Raw genomic sequence first — 22547 nt, 5'->3', positions numbered from 1 at the left:
TGTTGAACTTTTTTTTATGGAGCCAGAGTTGTGAGTTGTTGAGCCCCCCCCCTTTCCTTTTCCAGGGGGAGGGGGGAGTGTCCCCGCAATTGTCCAGGGACACCCCGTGATCAACTTGTTGGGATATCCCTGCTCTACTCTGATGAGAGCACCTGCTATTTCTCCATTACCCATAATAGGTGGCCAGAAACCAAGGAACTCTTCTCACACAGCTTGAAGAGCAAATTTAAAAGGATCCATTATATATAAGCATTAATATTATTCAATATGAAAAACAGAAATATTCACTTCCTAGAAACTTCCCATGAACAGTATTCTAGTAAGATTCCAGCACCCTGATGAATCTGAATTCCAAAAGAACGAGCAAGACAAGAACCACAAACAATTAACTCCAATCCAAGTCACTTCGTGTTCAAAATCTCACAAAATTCATTCCAAAAAAGCACTCCTCCAGCTCCAAGCACCATGCAGGAACCCACAAGGAATTTTTAAGTCACCAAAACCACTGTGTGTGAGTTTGTCAAGAAATAGGACAGTCTCAGTGCTTTGATAACAAGCAAAAGAATTCTCAGTATGTGTGCGGGCGGGGGGGGGGGGGGAGTTGACTTGTTAGAGCCGGAGGAAAATACCTATTAAAACAAATTGCAGAATTCTTTCACAACGATTAATAATACACAACCATATCCATCACACCGAGACATTACGGCATCAATAACATTATAGTTAAGTGGTTTATTACAAAAGGCCTTTTTTAAAAAACAACAACTTGGACGCTTAAAAAAAAAATAGACCGCCAAAATAAAATGTCCCTTTCCCCGCTTTTTTGCTCGCCGATGCATTTATATAAGTGAATTTTTGTTGTAGTAGTTACTGTGCTCCCATTCATTCTTAAGCTTTAGTGGTTTCAACCGCAATTTATCAGCCGGGAGTGGAAAATACCTGGCACCTACTTAAAATGCATGGAGCTAGCAATAAAATTAACCTTGTGGCAATTGTTTTCCCACATGTTTGATAGACCAATGTCAGCTCATCTGTTAGAGGGAAATAAAAAAGTCAAGCCTAAATGTACAAAAAATTATGATGGAAGCCTTAAATAAAGCAAGGGTAATGCAAGTTTATTGAGTCAAAAATCAATCAATCAATGAGCGAGTGGATTAGGAGCACCTCAGAAGCCCCAAAGAAATAATTTGCCCGAACACTGGGATTTAACGGTGGAGGACCAAATTCCAACACTTTTAGGAAGTAAATAATGAAAAATCAATTCAAAAGGAAAAACAGATCAAGAACCCTGGATTCTGACACGCCGACACATTTATTGCTGAATACCATTTCTCGGCTGACCCGAAAACTTCGGAAGGTGTTTATTTACTTTCAACACCTTCCAGAGATCAATATTTTTAATTTGGATCCGAGTTATTATTTTTCACATCACAGCATCAGGGAGCGGAGTAAAGTGGCTCATATTTTAGAGCTAAAAAGATCGATATGACAGCTTCACCTTCAGCGCAGCCCCCTGCAGTTGCCTAGGTGCACATCATAATGTCCCACAGGGGGGTGCAGGTGCCACGGCGCAGGGAGCAGGTCATTACCCAGCCAGGGAGTGAGACATTCTATGATTTAGCTGATCATGAAGGGCCTGGTGCCCTTAGAAAACCAATCTTGTTTCCTCTCACTTTATCAGGCCTGTCTTTTGCCCAGCACACGAGTAGTTGTTGGGGGGGGGGGGAGAAGAAAGAGGAGAGGAAAGAGGGGAAACGGGGGGGGGGGAGAGAGAGAGAGAGAAAGAGAGAGAGAATCTGTATCATAAAGCTGCCCTGCATTTTGAATACATCCATTTTTTTTTCTCCCTCTGCACCCCGTTTTCAACCTCTTCTCTTACTAGGCGACATCTGTAAAGCCGCAATTAATTCTTCATACGTTTCTCCAAATGTTATTCAGCAAGCAAGGGTGTGAGGGTGGAGGATGGGATCTTCTGCAGCAAGGAAGCATCATTCATGAGGTCCAGTGGCTTGATCGATTGCCACTCACTGGGGTTGAGGAGGCAGCTGGGAGAGTTATGAACTCAGTCAGTGGATCACTTGCCCTGACGTCTCCTCTGCTGCCGCTGCTGCATGGGCAGCTTCCCTGCTGGGTCTGAAAATAGCCAAGCGTTCCTTGGCAGCTTACTTAACTCTTAAGCAGAATTCAGGACAACGCAGGGCCCTTACAGTGTGCCAGTTTACAAAGCCCGAAAACAAATGGGCAGAAATTGTTTGCTGGGTGTTGATTTCCCTCTTAAATATGGGATACCAAGCGTCTGAATCCTCCCTCCACATAAAAACAGCTGCTTTCTCACACACAACTAGCATGTCAGAAAAAAAAAGTTAGTCTAGACACTCAAGGAACAAACCTGGACTCTCTTCTCTGGCATATGAGACAGAGTTGGAATGCAAATGTCTGTGTGTTCTCTCCCTCAGAGAACAAACAAACAAACAAACAAACAAACAAACAAACTCAACCCTTTAATTGACTCTCTCTATAGATTTCCCCCACCACCAGTGGTGGAGAATCTTGAGGACCACAGGCCTAATTTGGCACGCCAGGCTGTTTGGCCAAGCCAGGTGTATGGCAAGTGAAGATGTGACTAGGCCCAAGGTGGGTTATGCAGGCATTGCCAATCAGCTGATCATCGGCACCCACAAAGCCCTGCTAAAAGCTCCATGCGCTCCACTTGTCAGCCCCCAACAATCAAGTGCTTCACTGGAGCTTGCAAAGTGTACATGGGGGGAAATGGGTAGATGATGTTGTGATATCAGGTAATAAGACTTGTGGGCTGTCCTGCCCTACTGTCAAAGTCACCCTGCGGCAAGCAGGGGAGGTAAGGACCCTCACCTTTGCCATGAAGGATACAAAAGGTATGGTCAAGGGAAGTTCTAGTCACAATGATGGCGTTTCATGCAATCCATGCCAGCCAACACTGACAAAGAATACCAGAAGGTAATAGGGTGGGTGATCAGCTTTCAGAGAGAGACAGAGGTTGAGCAAAACTGGATTGACCATAGCAGTAATGGTCAGCTGTAGCAGAACTTCTGAGTGTGAATGTATAACGAGACCAACTATTTATGGTGAACAAGGAGGTCTTCAAAATGTCTGCCACCTCATGCTGAACTCCAGCAAATGTCACAGCACATAAACAAAATGCCCCCACCCAGCATTGATCCACATTCCTAGCCTTTCCCATTCTTTTCCTATGTTTCTGAATCCCTGATCTCACTCCCCATCCCTGATCTCACTCACAACCCCCAACTCTAAGTTGCTACTCAAAGGAGAATAGCTTGCTTTTAAAAGGAATTTGCATAAAGCTTGGTATATAAGTGTACTTGGAAGAAAGTCTTATTATTTTTCAATGGTGCTTACTGCCAAGTAAGTGCATATGGTAAGATAAAGGTAAAGGTACCCCTGACCGTTAGGTCCAGTTGCGGACGACTCTGGGGTTGCGGCGCTCATCTCGCTCTATAGGCCGAGGGAGCCGGCGTTTGTCCGCAGACAGCTTCTGGGTCATGTGGCCAGCATGAGTAAGCCGCTTCTGGCGAACCAGAGCAGCACACGGAAACGCCATTTACCTTCCCGCCGTAGCGGTGTACCCATTTATCTACTTGCACTTTGACATGCTTTCGAACTGCTAGGTGGGCAGGAGCTGGGACTGAACAACGGGAGCTCACCCCGTCACACTACAAGATATCCACTTCATCCTTGGTGCTTAGGGGCCAAACTATACATTAAAAGCATCACTGCATTTAACTTCTACATTTGAAGTTGCAAATAGCATCCACTGGGGCTGGGTGATAACGGGTGGATTGTGTTCAATGCTGTTCCTAATCAGAGTAAACCCCTTAAAGTTAATGGGAATGGCTAACTTAGGGTTATTAATTTCAGTAGGCCTTCTCTGAGTAGGACTTAGCTAATGATGTCAAATGTCAATTTCCCCTCAATGCAAATAGCAGCTTTGAAGTTGTGATTTTCTTCAGGACAACAAGGGTTAAACACCTCCCACAATAATTTTCAGAACTTTTAGTTGCAATCTGCATTTTAGAACAACATGCACCTTAAATCCAAAGATGTACCGTACCCATTTTGGCCTTGAAAGGGGTGTGTGTGTTAAAACTGCAAAACATTATGCTGAGGTACGTTCTGAACAATTTCCCTGAATGGTTTTATATCCCAGGATCTATGGTGGCAATTAGGCAAATACTAAACAGAACACGTCCCCAACAATACAAAACTGTGTTTATATTTTTGCTTGAGAAATGCTAGCCAGAGAGCTACTACACCAAGTTTAAACTATTCATTGTCATTTGTCTTGCCTGCAGATTCAGGGAGCCCCCTAGCTGTCTCTTTCCTAAGCACAAAAGCAAGTCCCACTGATTCCAACCAAACTTCTGCCGAAGTAACTTTAACACTTTCCTCAGACTTGTTCTGAATGTTGCAAAACTTAGCATACACAATCAACAAACACTTAAAATATAACTACATCTGAGCATCACTGCAGATAAACATTATGGGACCTTCACAATGTTTCCTTTGAGCTATCAGTTCAGCACAGTAATTGCATGCAAATACGGAACGGTGCCCTGCTCACTTTCAATGACCAGAGTTTCTCTCAAGCCTCTGAGTTTCTACCTTTCACTTTTCCTTCTTCTTCAGGCAGACTAATACTTAGAGTAGACAGGAGCAATAATATGAAAACCTCTCCGTTTTCCAAGTTAGTGAATGCAGACAGGAATACCGTCCTTAGCCCTCAGTGCAGTATTATATACTGGCAGAACACATATACTGCGTCAGTGAAAAACATGAATTCTAGTCTGAAGAGTTTTTGTCCCAAGTTACACTAGCCATACAATTATAACTCACGGCCTTTGAGTATCAATACCCTCTGGGGTATATGCGTCTCCTAATTCTGTACTAAAGGAAACCAGTTTGTTAATATGCTGCACTCAAGTTACTGTTTGTTAAGCATATCACATCATAAAAATACAAAAAGAGCACACATTTACAAAACAGAGCAAAAGAAAAACCAACTCGACATCTTCAGTGTTTAAATTAGTCAAGTGAACTTTTTGACAATTTAGATTCATAATATGCTGTGTTATTGGTTCGGTGGTTGAGTTGCTCATCTCATATTTTCATGTTTTGTTTTTAACCTGCTATTTCAATATTTGTAGTATAGCTTTTGTTACAAAGTGTAATGCGTTATCTGGAGGAAAGAAAACTAGAGATAGACCGTAACAGGAAAGAATACAAGTGTTCATGTGTTAACCGCTTTGTTGTTTTGCAAATTGATCTGGAAATGTTCAAATGTAGCTGTTACAAAGCTTTTTATATATGTGTGTGTCTCTCTATATTCCATATGTTAATATGTGTCTATATTCCTTACAAAATTCCACATGTGCACAATAATTTCATGATGCACAACTTTCCCCTCGGATTTTTAAAAGGTGACCACAGATATCTCAGTTGTTCAGTGATATAAGATATGTTGAAGGAACTTTATTTTTAGAAAGTTTTCTCAAGTCTCTTTGGGGTTATTTAAACTGCTAATCCAGAAACTGAGACACCCAAAACCACTACTCTCAGTGGGTCTTTTTAGTAAAACATATAATTTCTTTCACGATTCCTATTTTCATATAAAGTAGGATTTTTAAAAATTGCTTTTATGAGATACTCAACATAAAATTGTGTTCGTAGGGTCGCGAAACTTTATATTTCTTATTATCTCTGGATTTTGTTTCTATCACAGTTTTAAAATCCCCATACATATATAAAACCCATCAGTGTATCATCTGTTTTCATGCACCATATTAACTAAGGGATTAGACTGTAGCTCACTTTGAAAAGTGAAGTGTCAAAAGAAGACATTCGTATAACCTTACAGCCACAGCATCCGTGCATTTGTATCTCAGTATGGGATTTAGGTGCACAGAACTGCCAAGACAAAAATTAACAAAGCATCAGGGGATATCATGGAGAAACACAAGGTTAGCATGAACTAAGAATTTTGTCTTCCCCTGGAATAAGGAGACACAAAGTTGACACTTTTAGACAGTAAAAAAAAAAAAACAACGCCCAGTTTCTTTTCCTTTACAAAGTCACTAGCTTAATTTGAAAATTAACATATGGGCAATTATAAAAAGCATTATAATATTCTGCTGGAACAATATGCAGGGACCAGGCTACCTCAAGGACAGTCTCTCTCTACACTCTACACATATGTAACTTGCCTGAGCCTTAACACCACAGGGCATTATTGGTGGCGGCAGAAGAAGAAGAAGAAGAAGAGTTTGGATTTGATATTCCGCCTTTCACTCCCTTTAAGGAGTCTCAAAGCGGCTAACATTCTCCTTTCCCTTCCTCCCCCACAACAAACACTCTGTGAGGTGAGTGGGGCTGAGAGACTTCCGAGAAGTGTGACTGGCCCAAGGTCACCCAGCAGCTGCATGTGGAGGAGCGGAGACGCGAACCCGGTTCACCAGATTACGAGACTACCGCTCTTAACCACTACACCACACTGGCACTACCATGTGTGTGCAGGAACAAACAGGCTGAGCCTGGGGCTGCTTTAAATGCAGCAAAACCATGCCCCCCAGCTAGCCAGATTGGCTGGCTGAGGGCGTGATGCGGGCCCGGATCTCCTACTGACGCAGGGGGGGCCAACCACGCCCCCCTGCCAAGCGAGTCCCGCTCGCAACCCCTCCCCTCCCCTCCCCTTGCGGAAGAGAAGAGGCTTTGTGGATTTCTCTCTCCAGAATGTCCAAATTGCCTTTCCCTATTTTCAGATAGCACTTTTATTCTGGAAAGTGGCTTATGACTGAGTCTGCTGTTTTAAGAGCCCACTCCCATTTCTGTTTTCATAGTTTTTGCATGTTTAATGCTGTAGTGTGATTTTAATTTTATGTGTGATTTTTAAAAAAATATTTATAAAATAAATTTATAAAAATAGATTTGGTCAGAGAAGAGCTTTTCATATATAAGTTTTCGGATATGAAGACAACCAGTCTACGTAGCCCAACGCTGCGATATCAGCATAAGATGGCAGAGTTTTACGCAATGAAAAGGTAAATAGTAATGGTTCCCAAAAATCATAGCCATCAGAACACCCAATGCTATGGAGTTCACACAGACAAGTGGGGAAGTCCAACAACATTTGATCTAACATGTACCAGGGCATGTTTTAAAGACAAACTTATAGTTGGTCAGGCACAATATAACTCACTCCAGACTGATGATATTTAAATAACATTCTATGTCACAATCTTTTGCTGTCCCTTCTGCTTACAGTGTTTGTTAAACCAGTGGAAGGGCCAGATTTTTTTTTAATACTGTTTTTATTTATTTTCATAGTACAGAATAGATAACTAACTTCTCCCACAGCCTGGTTAAGCCATGACTCCCAAGCTGGATTGCCCGACTTTCCCCACGTGACATTCTGCCTCCAAAAGCATCCTTTGGATATGAGAGGAGACCAGACTGGGAGAGAAGGATTTCAACAGTAACCCCATGTGATTCGCATCAGGTCCATTCGACCCTCTGTGGCACAGTCCATGCTTAGTATGCACGGAGCGCAGATCATAGCTGGCATTTGTGTGATAAAGATATCTAGGAGCTAATCTGGGAAAAGCCATCTGCAAAGATGAGTTTAAGGCCACTGCCAGTCAAGGCCGATCAGCACTAAGCTAGGATGACTCCTCATTTGGGTTCAAGTAGGACAGCTCTTTGGAACCTTTCTACCTTTTTAAGGCTTCTGTTTGGGTGGGGAAGAGGAAAGCTGCACAGTTTGCACATCAGACAGATTGTCAAGAAAGAAGTTCTGGTGTGACATTTCACTCTTAATGCCTTAGTGTTGCAGTAAAACAAGACAACTGGTGAAATTATAGGAAAATAAATGCGTAATTTCTTCCTCATTTAGCCATTTTTGAGGCTGGAGTATAGGAAAGTCATTAATGTTATGTCCTCCTATTGATGTTCTAAGCCTTTCAGGGGATAAGTAATGCTTTTCCTATACTCCTCCATGTGGCCAGTTAAATTAGACACATTATTTCTGTGCTGTTGGAGAACACTGATCAATAGACACTTGGAAAGCCCTCTACAACTAAGTAGAAACATTTCCCCAGTGTCAAAGAAGTCTGGTTCGAGTTTGTACATTGCAACCATTGTTGAACTGAACAACAGAACAAATAAGTATTTCTGACATTTTAATACTACCATTAGAGGCCAAGAAATTATCCTGTCCATTAAATAAAATTGGACAGAAGGTACTTTCCTTTCTCTTTCCCCACTTTCACAAAGTTTTGTGGTCTGGCATGGAATATCATGCCAGGCATTAGTTGATAATGGTAAACAGAACTTTTTACTGTCTTGTAAACTGAAGAAGATATTGATGTGAACAGTTTTGGGTTTTTTTTTTAAAGGAAGATGATAAATAATTCTTCCATCCACAAATCACACTCAAATTGCATCACTATGATGATGATGATGATGATGATGATAAGGATTTATTACCCATCCTTCACTCTGATGTGCCAGAGAATGTCACAAGAATTTAAAATACATTATTAAAAACAGTTTAAAACAAATTGCATTTCAATACTCGTATAGACATAGTTATATACAGCAGGGGTGGCTAACTTATGGGTCTCCAGATTTTCTAGCATCAAACTCCGATCAGCCCCAGCCAGCATGACTAATTGTCAGGGATGATATGATATGCAGTCCATCAATGTCTTGAGAACCACAGGATAACAACCCCTGATTCTTATGTACAGCAGCAGGATCCTGCCTTGAAAATCCTTCCTTGGCTTCTTGGGTGATTTAGGCACTGGTGTACAGCATAAATAGTGAAAGCCTTTAAACTGAATGATCAACCAAGTCAAACACAGACTACCACCCAATTGTTTCTTCTGATCCTGGACGTTGGGGTACCTATGTATGCACTGCTGCTTTGTTAAATATAATCCAAAAAACTCCCGGTTGAATGTATGACATGGCGCCCAGGATTAATATTATGCCACCACACTAAATATCAAGGATGGCACTAATGAAAAAGGTTTGACATGCTGGTAGGTTTCTATGTAGGACTGTGCAATAATCCCAGAAGCTCTCAAACCACAGTTGTAATGTCTAATGTCTAATTGAAGTAATGGAGATCCTCTTTAAACCCCTAAATGGCTTAGACCCATGATACTTTAAAGACCTCTTTCTCCCATATCATTCTGCCTATTCGTTAAAATCTGGTGGAGAAGTCCTCGTTTGTGTCCCACCTATTACAGATGTACAGCTGAAAGGGACAAGTGATATGGCCTTCTTAGTGGCTGCTCCTAAAATATGACACACCTTGTACAACTAGTCCTCTTCCCCACTGTTCTTCACTAATTCTTCATATTCTAGCAGGCTTTTGTTTCATGAGTCAAACAGTGTTTTATTGCTGGTTTTCTCTTTCTCTTTCTCTTTTATATTACTGTATTTTGAATGTTCTTTGCGGCCAGGAAAAAATGCATTTGCGCTAGATGATTGGGATGCTTGCTTGAAAATAGGGTAATAAGGATCCGAAAACAAAGTCTGAAGAAGCCCAATGACCATAGCTATAAAGAAACATAGTTAGCAGCTCTGGTGAAAGTTACTGATAACCAGAACTTATTAATCTATTTCAAGCCTTATTTTCAAATGCTAGATAAGCAGAAGACCTAGTTGGCATTAACTACGGTTAAAGACAGTGTTGACATCATAACGAAAGTTAAGGGGAAATTCACTGTAGGAAGAGAATGCATATGGTTGTTTTTCAACTCCTCTCTTGGACAAGCATTCAGTGTCTGCAGTCCAATATTATAGTTTGTTCCATATATATTTTTATGAATGCTGTTTTACTGGTGGCTGAAGAAGTGGGTTTGGCCTCCCAAAAGCTTGTGCCATCATGCATTTCTTATGTTTCAGGTGCCATAATATAATCCTATAATACATGCCTGCGAGTAAATCCCATAAAAATGAATGAAGCTTACTTCCAAGTAGGCTTGCATAGGATTGTACTGGCAGTTAATTTTCCTATAGATTAGCAGCCACTATTTCTCTGGAATGTGTTTTCCAAATGTTATTTCTGAACAACATGGTGTTTTTTTGTCTCGGGATTCAGAACTGCAGTAGGCTTTTAATCTATGCAAATAAAGCTATAAATAAACTTCATTAATTAATGTCTGCCATGTCAAATTCTAATTAAGCAATCTACAGTATAATAGGAAGCTTGCCCAGTATTTAGGATACTTATTCATCAATCAAGTTAATTTAAAAATCAGGCGTTTTGAAAGCACGCAAAAGCATTGAGGTTTCTATTAAAAAACCATGCAGGAGAAGATGCTGCAGCTTCAGAACATCTCATGATACCAAGATAAAAAGGAGTTTTCAGAATGAAGTATTGCTTTCTTTTCTGCCATCAATACTTCATTATAGCAAATGTAATATTCACAAGCTCCAATATGCCCATTAGTTCATATTACTAAATAGTATTCGTGCTATTACTCCAGCGAGTCACGATGTTCTTATTTATGAATTAGCTGAATGTCTACGAGCAAATGCATTAGCAAGGTTCTTCACACAGCATTTCATTATTTTGCAAGCAATTATTTTCAGATTTTACCATCTGACAAGAGATTTGAGAGACAGCTCCTTTCCAAGCAAAGCACTTCATGCAGCATAATATATGCCTTTCAAAAGGCTCTGGCTCCTACTTTAATCACTGCCAAGCCACATTCACAAACTTTAAAAACGCCATTAGTTGTTGTGCGCCAGCCTCACTGAAATCAATGGACATTGTGTAAGTCAACAGAGTCGGAGACTGTAGAGAACAGTGCCCTGGCTGAACCCACACTTACAAAATTTTCCTCTGAAAGAGCAATGGGATTTTCTGTTACTTTTAAAATACCTTTCGCTAAGCTAGGTGAACGCTGCATTTCTCTGTGCTAACCTCAGGAAGAGCATGGAGGGAAGTAATGACATAAGAGGCTTGGAGAAGGCTCCAGTGATTGATTCTGTTTCTGCTGGATTTTGATTCAATGGATCCTTGGCTGAACTGGCTTTCTTTCCTAGCTCTTTCCTCCTCCAGAGAGTGCCCTCTGGTCTTCAAGGAGCCAGGAGGGAGGCTGCCACCCTCTGCGATTGTCCCCCCTGGCCTGGACACAGCAGAGAGGCTCTCCCTAATCTTCATGAGGTAGTTATTCATTGTCATTTCAAAGGGGGGGGGGTTTACAATGAGCCCCTCCTGTAAGCCTTGTCTTCTCTCCAGCACCTCCACTCCAGGTGTCCCTGAAGAGACCCACTTTTGTTTGCTGAATGGGACAAACCAAATTGGCCTTTTCGGACAATGGAGTGGGAGCGCTTGGCTTGGAGAATCAAAATGAGGCAGAATTAGTTGGTGGGGTGGTCATGGATTGGCTGGGTGCAGCGGAGCGGTGGGAGACACCAACTGGGGAACTCCCAAGGGAACCCCCAAGGAAAGAAGACTCAGAGCCAGGGGAATGGTGGTGGGATGACAACAAGTGGTCAGAGGGAGAAGAGGAAGACTGAGAGGAGGAGGAAGCGGAAGAGGTAACAGTGTTTAGTTGCTTCCATCAACCCACTCTCGTGGGGGGAGGGGCTACCCTTTAAAGTCATTCTTCAAAACAGCGCTTTTACACGACCCACCCCTAGGGAAGATAACAACGCAACAAAACTCACAACAGTCACAATTAATTGCATTTCCCCCCCAAAATCCAGTTAAAATTATTTTGTTTAATTAATTCATCAAACCGGATGGACTTGAATAAAATCGGAAAAGACCCGTGAACCACCACTAAGTTTTACATCCTCCTTCTAGCCCAGCAAAGCTAGCTTCAGAATATAATGAGGCAGTGTAGTACAAGTGGAATGGGGGAAGAAAGAAAAGTGACTTTAAATCAATTGATACATTTTAATTGAGTCATCTAAATCTGTATTCCCATTTATCCTTTATTAACACTTTGTCAGTTTAATACATTATAAAACCTGTTTCGGGGATCAGTTCAATATGCTAATTCAATATACCTGCTTTCTACACTTGATGCAAGCCAAGACAAGGCAGTTCTTGGTCTTTTCCTTTTATTCACAGAAATGATTTGTTTGTTTTTATTATTATTATTTTCTACATTAGCTAAACACATCTATTCCAGTATCTTACGCTGAAGTTGTAGTTGTCACTGTAGAAAGATAAAAAGTGAGGCTCACTCAAGTCACATTCAGAAACATTTTTGGGTGGGTGGGGGGGGAAGAGTTGCAGAGACATTAAAGAATCTGTTAACTATGTTGCTTGGTTAATAATAATAATAATAATAATAATGAATTTATATAAAATCTGACAGTTTCAAATCTGAAAAACAAAACTACATCCTTTAAGTTCTGCAATAGCACAAATCTCAGGGAAGTAAAAAGATATGATTTTGGAATGCAGGAATAAAGTAAATCATCTAACCATTAATTCTAGCACCAGGGGGGCCACCTAAATTGTATAATTTGACTTTTGAATGATTGGCATTATTAATGGTATTATAATTTGGCATTGTTATAATGAGGCTTTTATTGGATTGTTGTAATTGAAAACTAACACACACACACACACACACACACACACACACACATAACACAACCATTTCTATAATAATGACAGCTCTGGAAAGAATTCCACCTCACACACCCCAAGAGACAGTTTGCCTCTAGAATCAGCAAAAATTAAGGAAAGTCTTTGCTACCATTCTTATCATTTTTATGCATATGTTTTTGTTTTATTACTTTAAAAATTCCTTTTAGTGCAATTAACTGAAGTTGCAAAGATATTGGCAAATAATAATAAATGTCCCCCATCCACTATCAAAATTTAGAGTTTTAGATAACGATAGCTCCTTCAACCGCAGGGTCCCAGGACATAGGGACATAGCAAACCAAGCTAAAAATAACATAAAACATTTAATCAAAACAGTAATGAAGAGGGCAAACAGCAGCAAAAGTAAAAGCTCATTCATTAAGTTAACCTATAAAGCACTATGTACTTTGCTGGTGCATTTCTTATATTATTGGCGGTGCTCAATGTACATAGAGAGTTGGAATGAAAGAACTGCATATCTTGCTCTGCACCCTAAAGAAATAAAGCTCATGATTCTTGGAATTGTTGCCTCAAGTCCAACATCACGGGACGCTCACATGGAAGTATAATTTTGCACAAACCAAATATATTAGGAAAGTGACAGCACTTTCAACAATTTGCAAGATGACTCTGTCGGTCAAAGACAAACAAATTAACCATCTCACTGGGTTTGCCAAAGTTCCTGGGCTTGTCTAAAGTAGCTCTTTTGATTCCAGGTATGGTATATAGTAAGGAAGAAAACCTTCCCCCACCCCCACCATGTATTCTGGTACCAAGAGCTTTAAAAACTATATTCAGACAGCAGAAATAAGTTAATGAATCATTCAACAAAGCAAGGGTAATGAATAACAGATTGGGGAAAGGAATGATGAAGGAGGAGGAGGATGGCAAATATGTGTTTTGGTAGATAGATACTTCAGATACTGCAGCGATAGCGATACAGAGCAACCACCTCTGGGCTGAAAAGCGGAATCTAAATATATCACAGTTGCCATCATAATTTCAGCAACAACACCAACACGATCCTTTCCTGGGAGCGCTAGCAATATTCAAATTAAAAACTTCATTACAATAGTGCTAAAGTGTCGTTATGTTTGTGATGTTTCACTTCAAAGTCCTGTTAGGGTGCAACAGGTAAACTCATGTTTCTTGGCCTTGTAGCCTGTTCATGGTAATTTTTTCATGTGCTCCCCCCGCCCCAGCCAGATCATTTGATTCAATCGCTCCTATATGCTACTAGCCATTCAAGTAGAGGCACAAGAGTCAGACGGGCCCTATTATGTACATTCCGCATGCACAAGCTCAGATTTAGCAACGGACTACTGGATTTATCTGGGAATCTAGCCATGTGAAAGGTGCCCGTGTGCTTGACTAGAGGTCCCCATTTGAGTGCTTCGCTTTCAACCAAACGGCCACGGCATCCGCAGGGAAGTGGTTGAGGTGGTAAGGCACTCTCCCACTCCCACTGGGAAAAGTGTCATCCCATCTGGCCCAACGATTAATTGGGATGGGAGGTAAAAATTAGTTGTCTGTGAATGGTGAGTGAATGTTAAAGGCATTCTGCCACCCCACCCCAGTGGAAAAAAACCAAACCAAAACAAGAGCCCATGGAGACAGCAGAACTTCAGCTCGGTTTGCAGATCACAGAGACTAACTCTACCTCAGCTTTGAAAAAAGTCTGCAAAAGTTTCTAAATGTCTTAGCTCAAAGGTTCTCAAGTCCACCTGCCCCCACATACCTATGTTTGGCCATTTGCGCCATACAAATAAGCCTAAAATGGGGCATAGGGAGGACAGTCTTACCTGCCACGGGTGACTAGTCTATAAGCTTTAATTCAGTATTTGATGGGCAACTGCATTTTTTAGGTGCTTCCAGATGATCTATTTTAGAACATTCAGGTTTATTTGTTTGCAGGGAGATTAGATGACGTTGACTATTTTATGAGCATTCAGTTCAATCTGTTTTCTTTGCAGGGAACTTAGAAGCTGCTGCAAAGCCAAATCGAGTGCATTCCCAGTGCATTTCATTACTATGATATTTGGGGGAAGTAGGCTTGTTGTGCAAAAGCTGCAAATCAACTATTGCACATACCACCATTTGTCCTGAATCCCAGCAGAAATTAGCAATGGCCTGGAAGCACCTCTATAAAGGACCTAGGGTTGCTTCATGTCACAAGTCACCTAATTACATAAAACAATGACCCGATACCAAGCGATTTATAATGAGTCACTCAGGTCTTATAAGTGATCACTCCTCTTGTAATATACAGCACACATTAAGCACAGTCTCCAAACATTCCATGGAAAAGGCACATTCAACAACTAGTCCTTGCATCTTCCTATGTCCAGTATATTAGGGAGCTAATTTTGTGTAAAAATAATACCTCAGCTCCACCTCCTGGTGATTGTGTGCAATTTTGCCTGGTGCAATGGTGGGGGTGGGAGAGGAAAGGAACTTTCAAGAGATACAAGAAGAGATAAAACGGTCCCTCAGAGCTAATCAAGTCTTTGAATTCTCTCCGTGCTAAATTCAATTATGTCAGTCTTCCTAAATCATTTCATGATATTTAGCGAAACTCCTTAACTGCCACATTTAATATGCTCACAAGACACGCAGCCTGTTCCATTCGTTTCTGGGAACACAATGATATTTTCTGAGACCCATTAATAACTTGCACAGGATTTATGTACATGATAAATCCAATTCAATTTCCTTTTTCAATTAATGACCAATTATTTGAGCCAAGCTTGACGGAAAATATTGCTCAAATACCATTAATCTAACAAAAATTAACTTTACCATTTTTGTAATAAGGAGAACATAATTTTAAGGTAAAATAATGCTCTTTATTTAATAATGTTATCCAATATTAAAGCACAGTTACTATTCCCTTGTTAAAAGGTCACATTAGCTCAAGGTACTGGCATTGATCACAGTGTGAGCATTTATATTTAAGCTTAAAGATTTCTAGAGTCTGCTGCAAACATATTCACATGCTTTCAGTGATGTTGCTATTCCCCTTTCTGGCTCTCAAAATCCTCAACCTCTTTCCCTACTAATTAGGCACTGCTTAATGCTACACAGCAATCTGAGTGATTTGGTTAATGACATCATGAAGCCATGTGATGTCACACATCACTAGCTATTGTGATGTCATAAATGTTCACAAAGAAAATATGGGTTGCCTGAATCAATCAGAATTAAACATTGGAAGATTCAGAGGGCAAAGAAGAAAGGAAGGTGGTACTGAGAAGATGCACAAGAAGGAGGAAAACAAAGGGTGTTGGGCAGTAACAACAACCAGTAGTAACATTCAATGGGGAATTTCCATAATTTGCATGGATGGATTGAATGTGCTATTTATACAGGGGATATTAAAGTCGGAGAATATACAGTACACATCTAGTTATTAGCATATAATTCCCATCCTTTAAATCAGGTGTGGGGAACCTCTAAAGGTTGCTGAACTACAACTATCAACTAACAGTGCAATCTTCAACATGTCTACTTAGAAGTAAGTCCCATTAAGTTCAGTGGGGCTTACTCCCAGGTAAATATAGGATTTCACTCTTCATTGAGTGACTGGCCACCATTTTCTAAGAGTTGCTGACTTAGCAAGTCAATGCAATAAATTTCCAATTTTATGTTTGGAAAAAGCAACAATGACAATAACACAGCCTGGAAGAAAGGAAAGGAAATTCAAAAATCGGTGTTACTTTTATACTCACTTCAATATTCTAACCCCCTTGGCTCTTATTTTCAAGGGCATTTAAAATAAAATAGTATTCACTCTACTTTGAGATAAACATTCAAGGTAGCATACAATATGTTTAACAACAGCCTCAGCATCTCAAAACAAAGTTGTTTTTTAAAAATAGATATTAAAAGTAATTACAGAATTATCTACAAAAGTTGAGTTTTGAACTACAATTTTGGAAAACATCATTCAAGAGTTTTCAATTAAAATATGCACAAGGTCAGTGTTCAGAGTACATGCTCAAGGGAAGTCTTGCCAGCTTTGATCTATAGGAGCTCATATTAGGTTTTGGCTTGGCTTCTCCAGTGAGGTTTCATACTTGCAGCAAATAGTGAGGTAAGGTGACAATCGTATCAAACTGAAGTAGTGTGCCTTTCATTATCAGTTCTGAAGTATTCTTCTGCCTACCCGTCCTTACCATTACACCCAGTCACTACAGTCGGCTCATAGCTCCCTCCCTACAGCAGTACCATTTCCCCTAGATTAGAAAGACCACTATCCCAGTCTTCTCATCTCAAGCAAGACAGCTATAACACGGGGAGACTTTCTTTTAAGCCAGTGAAAGGAAGTCAAATTTGCCTTCCTCTCTCTTTCTCTTTCTCTGCTGCTGCTGCTAGAATATCTGATTCTTCCACTTCTCTCATTTGGTGGAGAAATCAATGCACAATCAGATACTGATTTGCTCAAGAGAGCACATTTCAGAGGACCAGAACTCCCAACGAAAGCAGAAATAGTCAGGGAATATCAAATGAAGAATGGAGAGTCAAATTGCAGGGGAAGGGCAAACAAGGTGAAAGATTAGGCTTATTTATTTGATTTTCCAGAAAGTTGGGAGATAAAGAAACATCTCTCAGTGGAGGTTTCTAAGGTGGAGAACACTGTGGCAAAATAAGGAGAGATCAGATCGTTTCAGGTTTCACAGCACGAGTGACTTTGGAGAGAGTCAGAACTACAACGAAGTTTATAAAATGAGGAGATACACCAGAAAACTGAAGGTGGTCTCAGTGGGCCACTGAATAATTTTTGTTGTTGTCCATCAAATCAAAGTGCATAAACATTTGTTTCCTTCAGCACTGGCATCGCTGTCAAAACCAGCAGTGTATTATGAAAACCATGGAGAATATTGTGGCAAAATGCAGCAGAAACAATGGTGTGAAAGCCAAGCTGCGGGGGAAAGCCCTTTTAACTGATATGTTTTCAGGGAAACGTTGGTTGACTGTGCCATAACTGTATCATGAAAACTGTGGGCCCCAGGCCTTGGTTTCCATTTAGTGTTCCTAGAGGAGATTATGACGATAGGTAATAACCAAGGTTACATGCTTTCCCCTTCCTGAAATCCTACTGAATTATGTTTCAGGGGGTAAGGGAAAGTCTCAATAAAAGCAGGATTTATTTATTTTTATACTCTGAAACTTCTACCAGGTATTTTATTTCCACGGCATTATTGGAGTATATTTGATACTTAATGCCCCCCCCCAATGTTTTTTCTATTGGCAGGGGATTAGAAATAAGAATTGTGGCAACAAACAGAGAAGTTGATCTGTAAAGAAAATGGCAGACAAATTGGAAATAGTGGGCCTTCTAATCATTTGATAGAAACTTTACACTGAGTCAGATTATTGGTCTAGGTCAGTATTATCTACAAAGACAGACAGTAGCTCTCCAAGGTTTCCAGCAGGAGTCTTCCCCTGCCCTACCGAGAGATGACAAGGACTGAACCTGGGATCTTCTGTAGGCAAAAGAGATGCTCTATCACTAAGCTGCAGCCTTTCCCTTTTCTACCTGGGCAATGCAAGTCTCTCTTAGGCTTCCTTTACGGGATCCTTGCCACCTGAAACAGCTACAACCATGCAAGACCACTCACTTTCCTAAGGGATGGAGCAAGCTGCCTCTGGACCAATGCTGGACCAGTGATTGTTACGGTCCTTTAAAAACAGAACTGGGATCAAGGATAGGCCTGTACCTTTTAAGGAAGGGATGGGGAACCTGTGGCCCTTCAGCTGCTATTGTCTCCAGTTCCCATCAGCTCCAGCCAGCAGAGTCAATGGTTTAAGGATAATCAGAGCTGTGCTTCCACAACATGTGGAGAGCCTCAGGTTCCCCATTTCCGCCTTAAGGCAAGAGAGAAAGCGAGAGAGTAAATGGATGAAGCACCGCTATAATATCTAATAGCGCAAATGAGCTTCCCTCGTTGTGCAGCGATTGTGTAACTTAATTTCAAGTGTATTACATTAACTTAATGAAATTAAATTAAGCGTAACTTCATTCCAAGTCTACACATAAATGAAGTGTAGTTTTGTTTCCACCCTAAATGAATGCTGGAATCAGCGCTTGCGGTATGCCAGGGACAGGGAACAGGATCTCGTCACCGGGGCAGATTCCAAGTTCCTCCACCCCAGGTTTAGCAGGTAGGGGGAAGCTGCCCACCTACAAATTACCAGACGTCACCATGCTATCAGGTAGCCCATTCCCCCCCCCCTTGTAGCGCAGCTTGAGTGCAAAGGAAGAACACAGTTGGTCCAAGCCATGTCTGAAATCCCTGCAAATCAGCTCAGCACAGTCTGTGCCAGCAGGGCTTGAAGTCACCACCAACCAGCTGATTGCTGTTGAAAGTGGGTCCTGAAGACAGCTCCAATCAGATGGACTCCGGAGCTCTGGCTGGCGAGATCCCTAGTGGAATCAATCCCAGTGCCAAAAAGGCTCCATATACAAGCCCAACTCACCAAGGAACAACCAGGAGCACATTTTAAGGCAACCTTGCCCACACCTTTAATGAGGTGTGGGACTTGGGGAAAAGGGGAGGGCTTAATCAAGACCTCTGCTTGGCTAATTAGATGTGCGAGCCAGAGGTGGCCAACTGCTTTGATATGAGAAGTGCAATCCTTGTGTTTACCTGGGATTTAAGACCCACTATATCCAGAGGAGCCTACTACTGTTAAATGCATTTACAATTGCGGTGTAAATGCACAGCCTTCACCACTGGCGATGACTCCCCAAGAGCCTCTGTTTTAGGATGAGCAAGTAATGTCATGCCACCTTGAACCAAATACATAACTGCACAAGGAACCTTACCGTAAACTGCTCCTGCGACTTGAAGTTCTCATCTAGGTAAACCCGGGCTCTGTTGTAGTCTTTCATTGCATCGCTCGATAACAGCTCTCTGAAAGTTGCAAAAAGCAAGCCACAAATGAGTAAATATTCCTCCGCCCTAGAGAGATTGCATACCTAATTCCTTAAAGCAACAATAATAATTCAAAAACAAAAGGCTAAAAACTGAAGTTAGCAAAACCAGTGAGCTTTGAGAATAAATTGCCACATTTCAAGAAATGCTATTCTGCCACATCCTGGTCTATTTTAGTTCTGCATACCTCCACCAAGTCAACCCTACAAAAAGCACTAATTCGCCAAATGCAAATGCATTCCAAACAAATGGGCTCTGTTTTCAAACCATACAGAAGACTTGCCCCTACAGCCTTCCAAAACATAACACACAACAGAAAAACCGTCAAGCAACTCAACGATGATCCAAGACAGTAGAGGGCACTATTTCACTACTTTCAAGAGCTACGGTCTATTCCATACTATATTATTGGGAGAACTGCAACTGAAAAATAATAATCCCACAGCCTGAATGAAACCTGAAAGTTACATTATTGATTTTCAACAGTGTCTTATTAGCAACATGAACACCAGACAAAAGTTCTGCAGGTCCTAGTGAAATATATTTCATTATTGCTCTCAATAGCAGTGAACTCATCAAGAAAAAATGGTTGGGATTTATCCACACTAAATTGGGGGGGGGGGAGAAAACCCCACAGCATGCTCAAGACATTTGGTATCAGAATATAAAGGAGCAGAATATCTTCGACCTGCACACAGCAAGTGCGTGGGAAAGCCGAACTTGCTGAATTTCTGCCTGGACAGCCCAATGTTCAGCTGCCAAAGCAAAGCATTACTGTACGGGACCTCATTTGTAAACCAGTATAATATGCAAGGCTAGGCAAAGCCTTCGCTCCTGCACTCGCATTTGCTAACCAGGCAGAGGGCATTCTCGGTAGTGGCGCCCTCCCTGTGGAACGCCCTCCCATCAGATGTCAAGGAAATAAACAATTATCTGACTATTAGAAGACATCTGAAGGCAGCCCTGTTTAGGGAAGTTTCTAATGTCTGATGTTTTATTGTGCTTTTAATTCTTTTGGGAGCTGCCCAGAGTGGCTGGGGAAACCCTGCCAGATGGGCGGGGTATAAATACAGTGGTACCTCGGGTTACATACGCTTCAGGTTACATACGCTTCAGGTTACAGACTCCGCTAACCCAGAAATATTACCTCGGGTTAAGAACTTTGCTTCAGGATGAGAACAGAAATTGTGCTCCGGCGGCACGGTGGCAGTGGGAGGCCCCATTAGCTAAAGTGGTGCTTCAGATTAAGAACAGTTTCAGGTTAAGAATGGACCTCCGGAACGAATTAAGTACATAACCAGAGGTACCACTGTAATAAATGAGTAGTAGTAGTAGTAGTAGTAGTAGTAGTAGTAGTAGTAGTACTCCAACTTTTTGTTTGCCCTTTTGCATTCTTTAATGCTTACAAGGCGGATTGCCTGACCATTTTCCATGGGCCTTGGAGCACAAATAAAAACTGTAAGCACTTTACCGCACATCTTAATTGTGGAGCAATAATGTGTTCTATGATCAATGTTTGTAATACTGTATATTTTTTTAAGGCATAATAATTAATATGAGAAAAAAATGTAAAAATAACAAGGGCAAGTGTTTGAATAAAAACTCTTGTCTATATAAGTAAAAAACAAAGAAGTCACACATATATGCAGGTTTCCACAGAAAATTTTAATAAATTTTGTTAATTGTTATGTAATCGTATGAAAAGACACTGAGCTAGGACTCAGCTAGACTGGTAAAGAAAAAGCAATTTATATGCGTTGTATACGCGATACTGTGCCACCAGGTGGTGATGTGGGGCCATGTTTTTCCCTACCAGATTTCTCTGTTTAAATTTACAACACGTTAAAATGAAACGCTTCTTTGATGTGTCTAGCTCCAGCCTTGATTTCTAGCTACACATTTAGAAATGTCAGTATCATTTTGCAGAAACTGATTGCATTTCTTAAAAAAAAAAAAAAACTTACAAAAGGTGAGAAACTAGCAAAACCTTAACATTAGCAAGTCACTATTGTTTCTTCCGCTGTGTATTTTGAAATTTTACCTCATTCTGAGCACGTACAATAGAGGTTGCTATGCTGACTGCCTCTGACCTTTCTTCCTTGCTCATCAGCTGGGCTGAAGATTCAGTGACAGAAGAAAATGATACCTTCTGTCGGGTAATTCTTCAAACTGAAACTTTTCACACTCTGCATGAGCTTTTTTGTGTTTTTAAAATAAAAACCAATTCTCCCTACTTGACACTTCATCTACTCTTGTCAGTGATTGCCTTTGCACCAGGATGTACACAACACAAGCAAGTCTACAAACTGGGAGGCGACTCTCCAAGATATCAAACACCTTTACAATTATCACAGAACTTTAAATAAGCATGCTACTTTTGCTCATGAAATCTTTTAAAATGCATTTCTGCCAGAACTAGTGTCCCATGTCATATACTATGAGGTGCAGAAACCCCTGAGAAATATCCATTCACCCAGGCAAAAAAGATTGGAAGAAATTCAAAGATTACCTACAGAAACATTGCAAAATTAAAGAATGTTAGAATGATGTTGGATAGAAATTAAGTGGTTTCTAGCTGTACAGGCTTTAAAGTTATATACAGATCAAGATTAAGGATCAGGATTAAAAAGGTCAAAAGAATGGAAAATTGGCTATTAATAGATAAAAATTTAATGTTATATTATATTGAGATTAAGGATTGGGATTAAAAAGGAGGGAAAGGAATTGCTGGACAAACAAACTAAATTGGAATACAAAAGAGGGAGATATGAGGAGGTCCAGAAAATAAGTAAATTTAAAAGTAGTGATGAAAAGATGGAATTGTTTTTAACTGTTTTTTCTTTTTTCCCCCTTTTTTTTCCTTTCTGTATTTTGTATTGTGTACTTTCCTTTTTACTTTTAAATTCTTGTTTTTATTGATGTGTTTCTTTTTATCT

The 22547-nt window shown here is 40.6% G+C and overlaps 1 protein-coding gene across 4 annotated transcripts in view; it reads right to left on the bottom strand.

The window, feature by feature from the left end:
• The window catches only part of INPP5A (inositol polyphosphate-5-phosphatase A), a 232379-nt gene that overhangs the window by 142442 nt on the left and 67390 nt on the right, over positions 1-22547 (bottom strand). For all 4 annotated transcript variants that reach the window (XM_081007209.1, XM_081007211.1, XM_081007210.1 and 1 more), the window contains exon 4: positions 19503-19590. In XM_081007209.1, coding sequence (XP_080863335.1) covers positions 19503-19590 — 88 coding nt within the window. The remainder of the gene's footprint in view (positions 1-19502; positions 19591-22547) is intronic.

The sequence above is a fragment of the Podarcis pityusensis genome (genome assembly GCF_964106645.2).
Source record: "Podarcis pityusensis genome assembly, chromosome: 5".
Taxonomy (NCBI): Eukaryota; Metazoa; Chordata; class Lepidosauria; order Squamata; family Lacertidae; genus Podarcis; species Podarcis pityusensis.
This window is presented reverse-complemented; position numbering and strand designations above follow the sequence as displayed.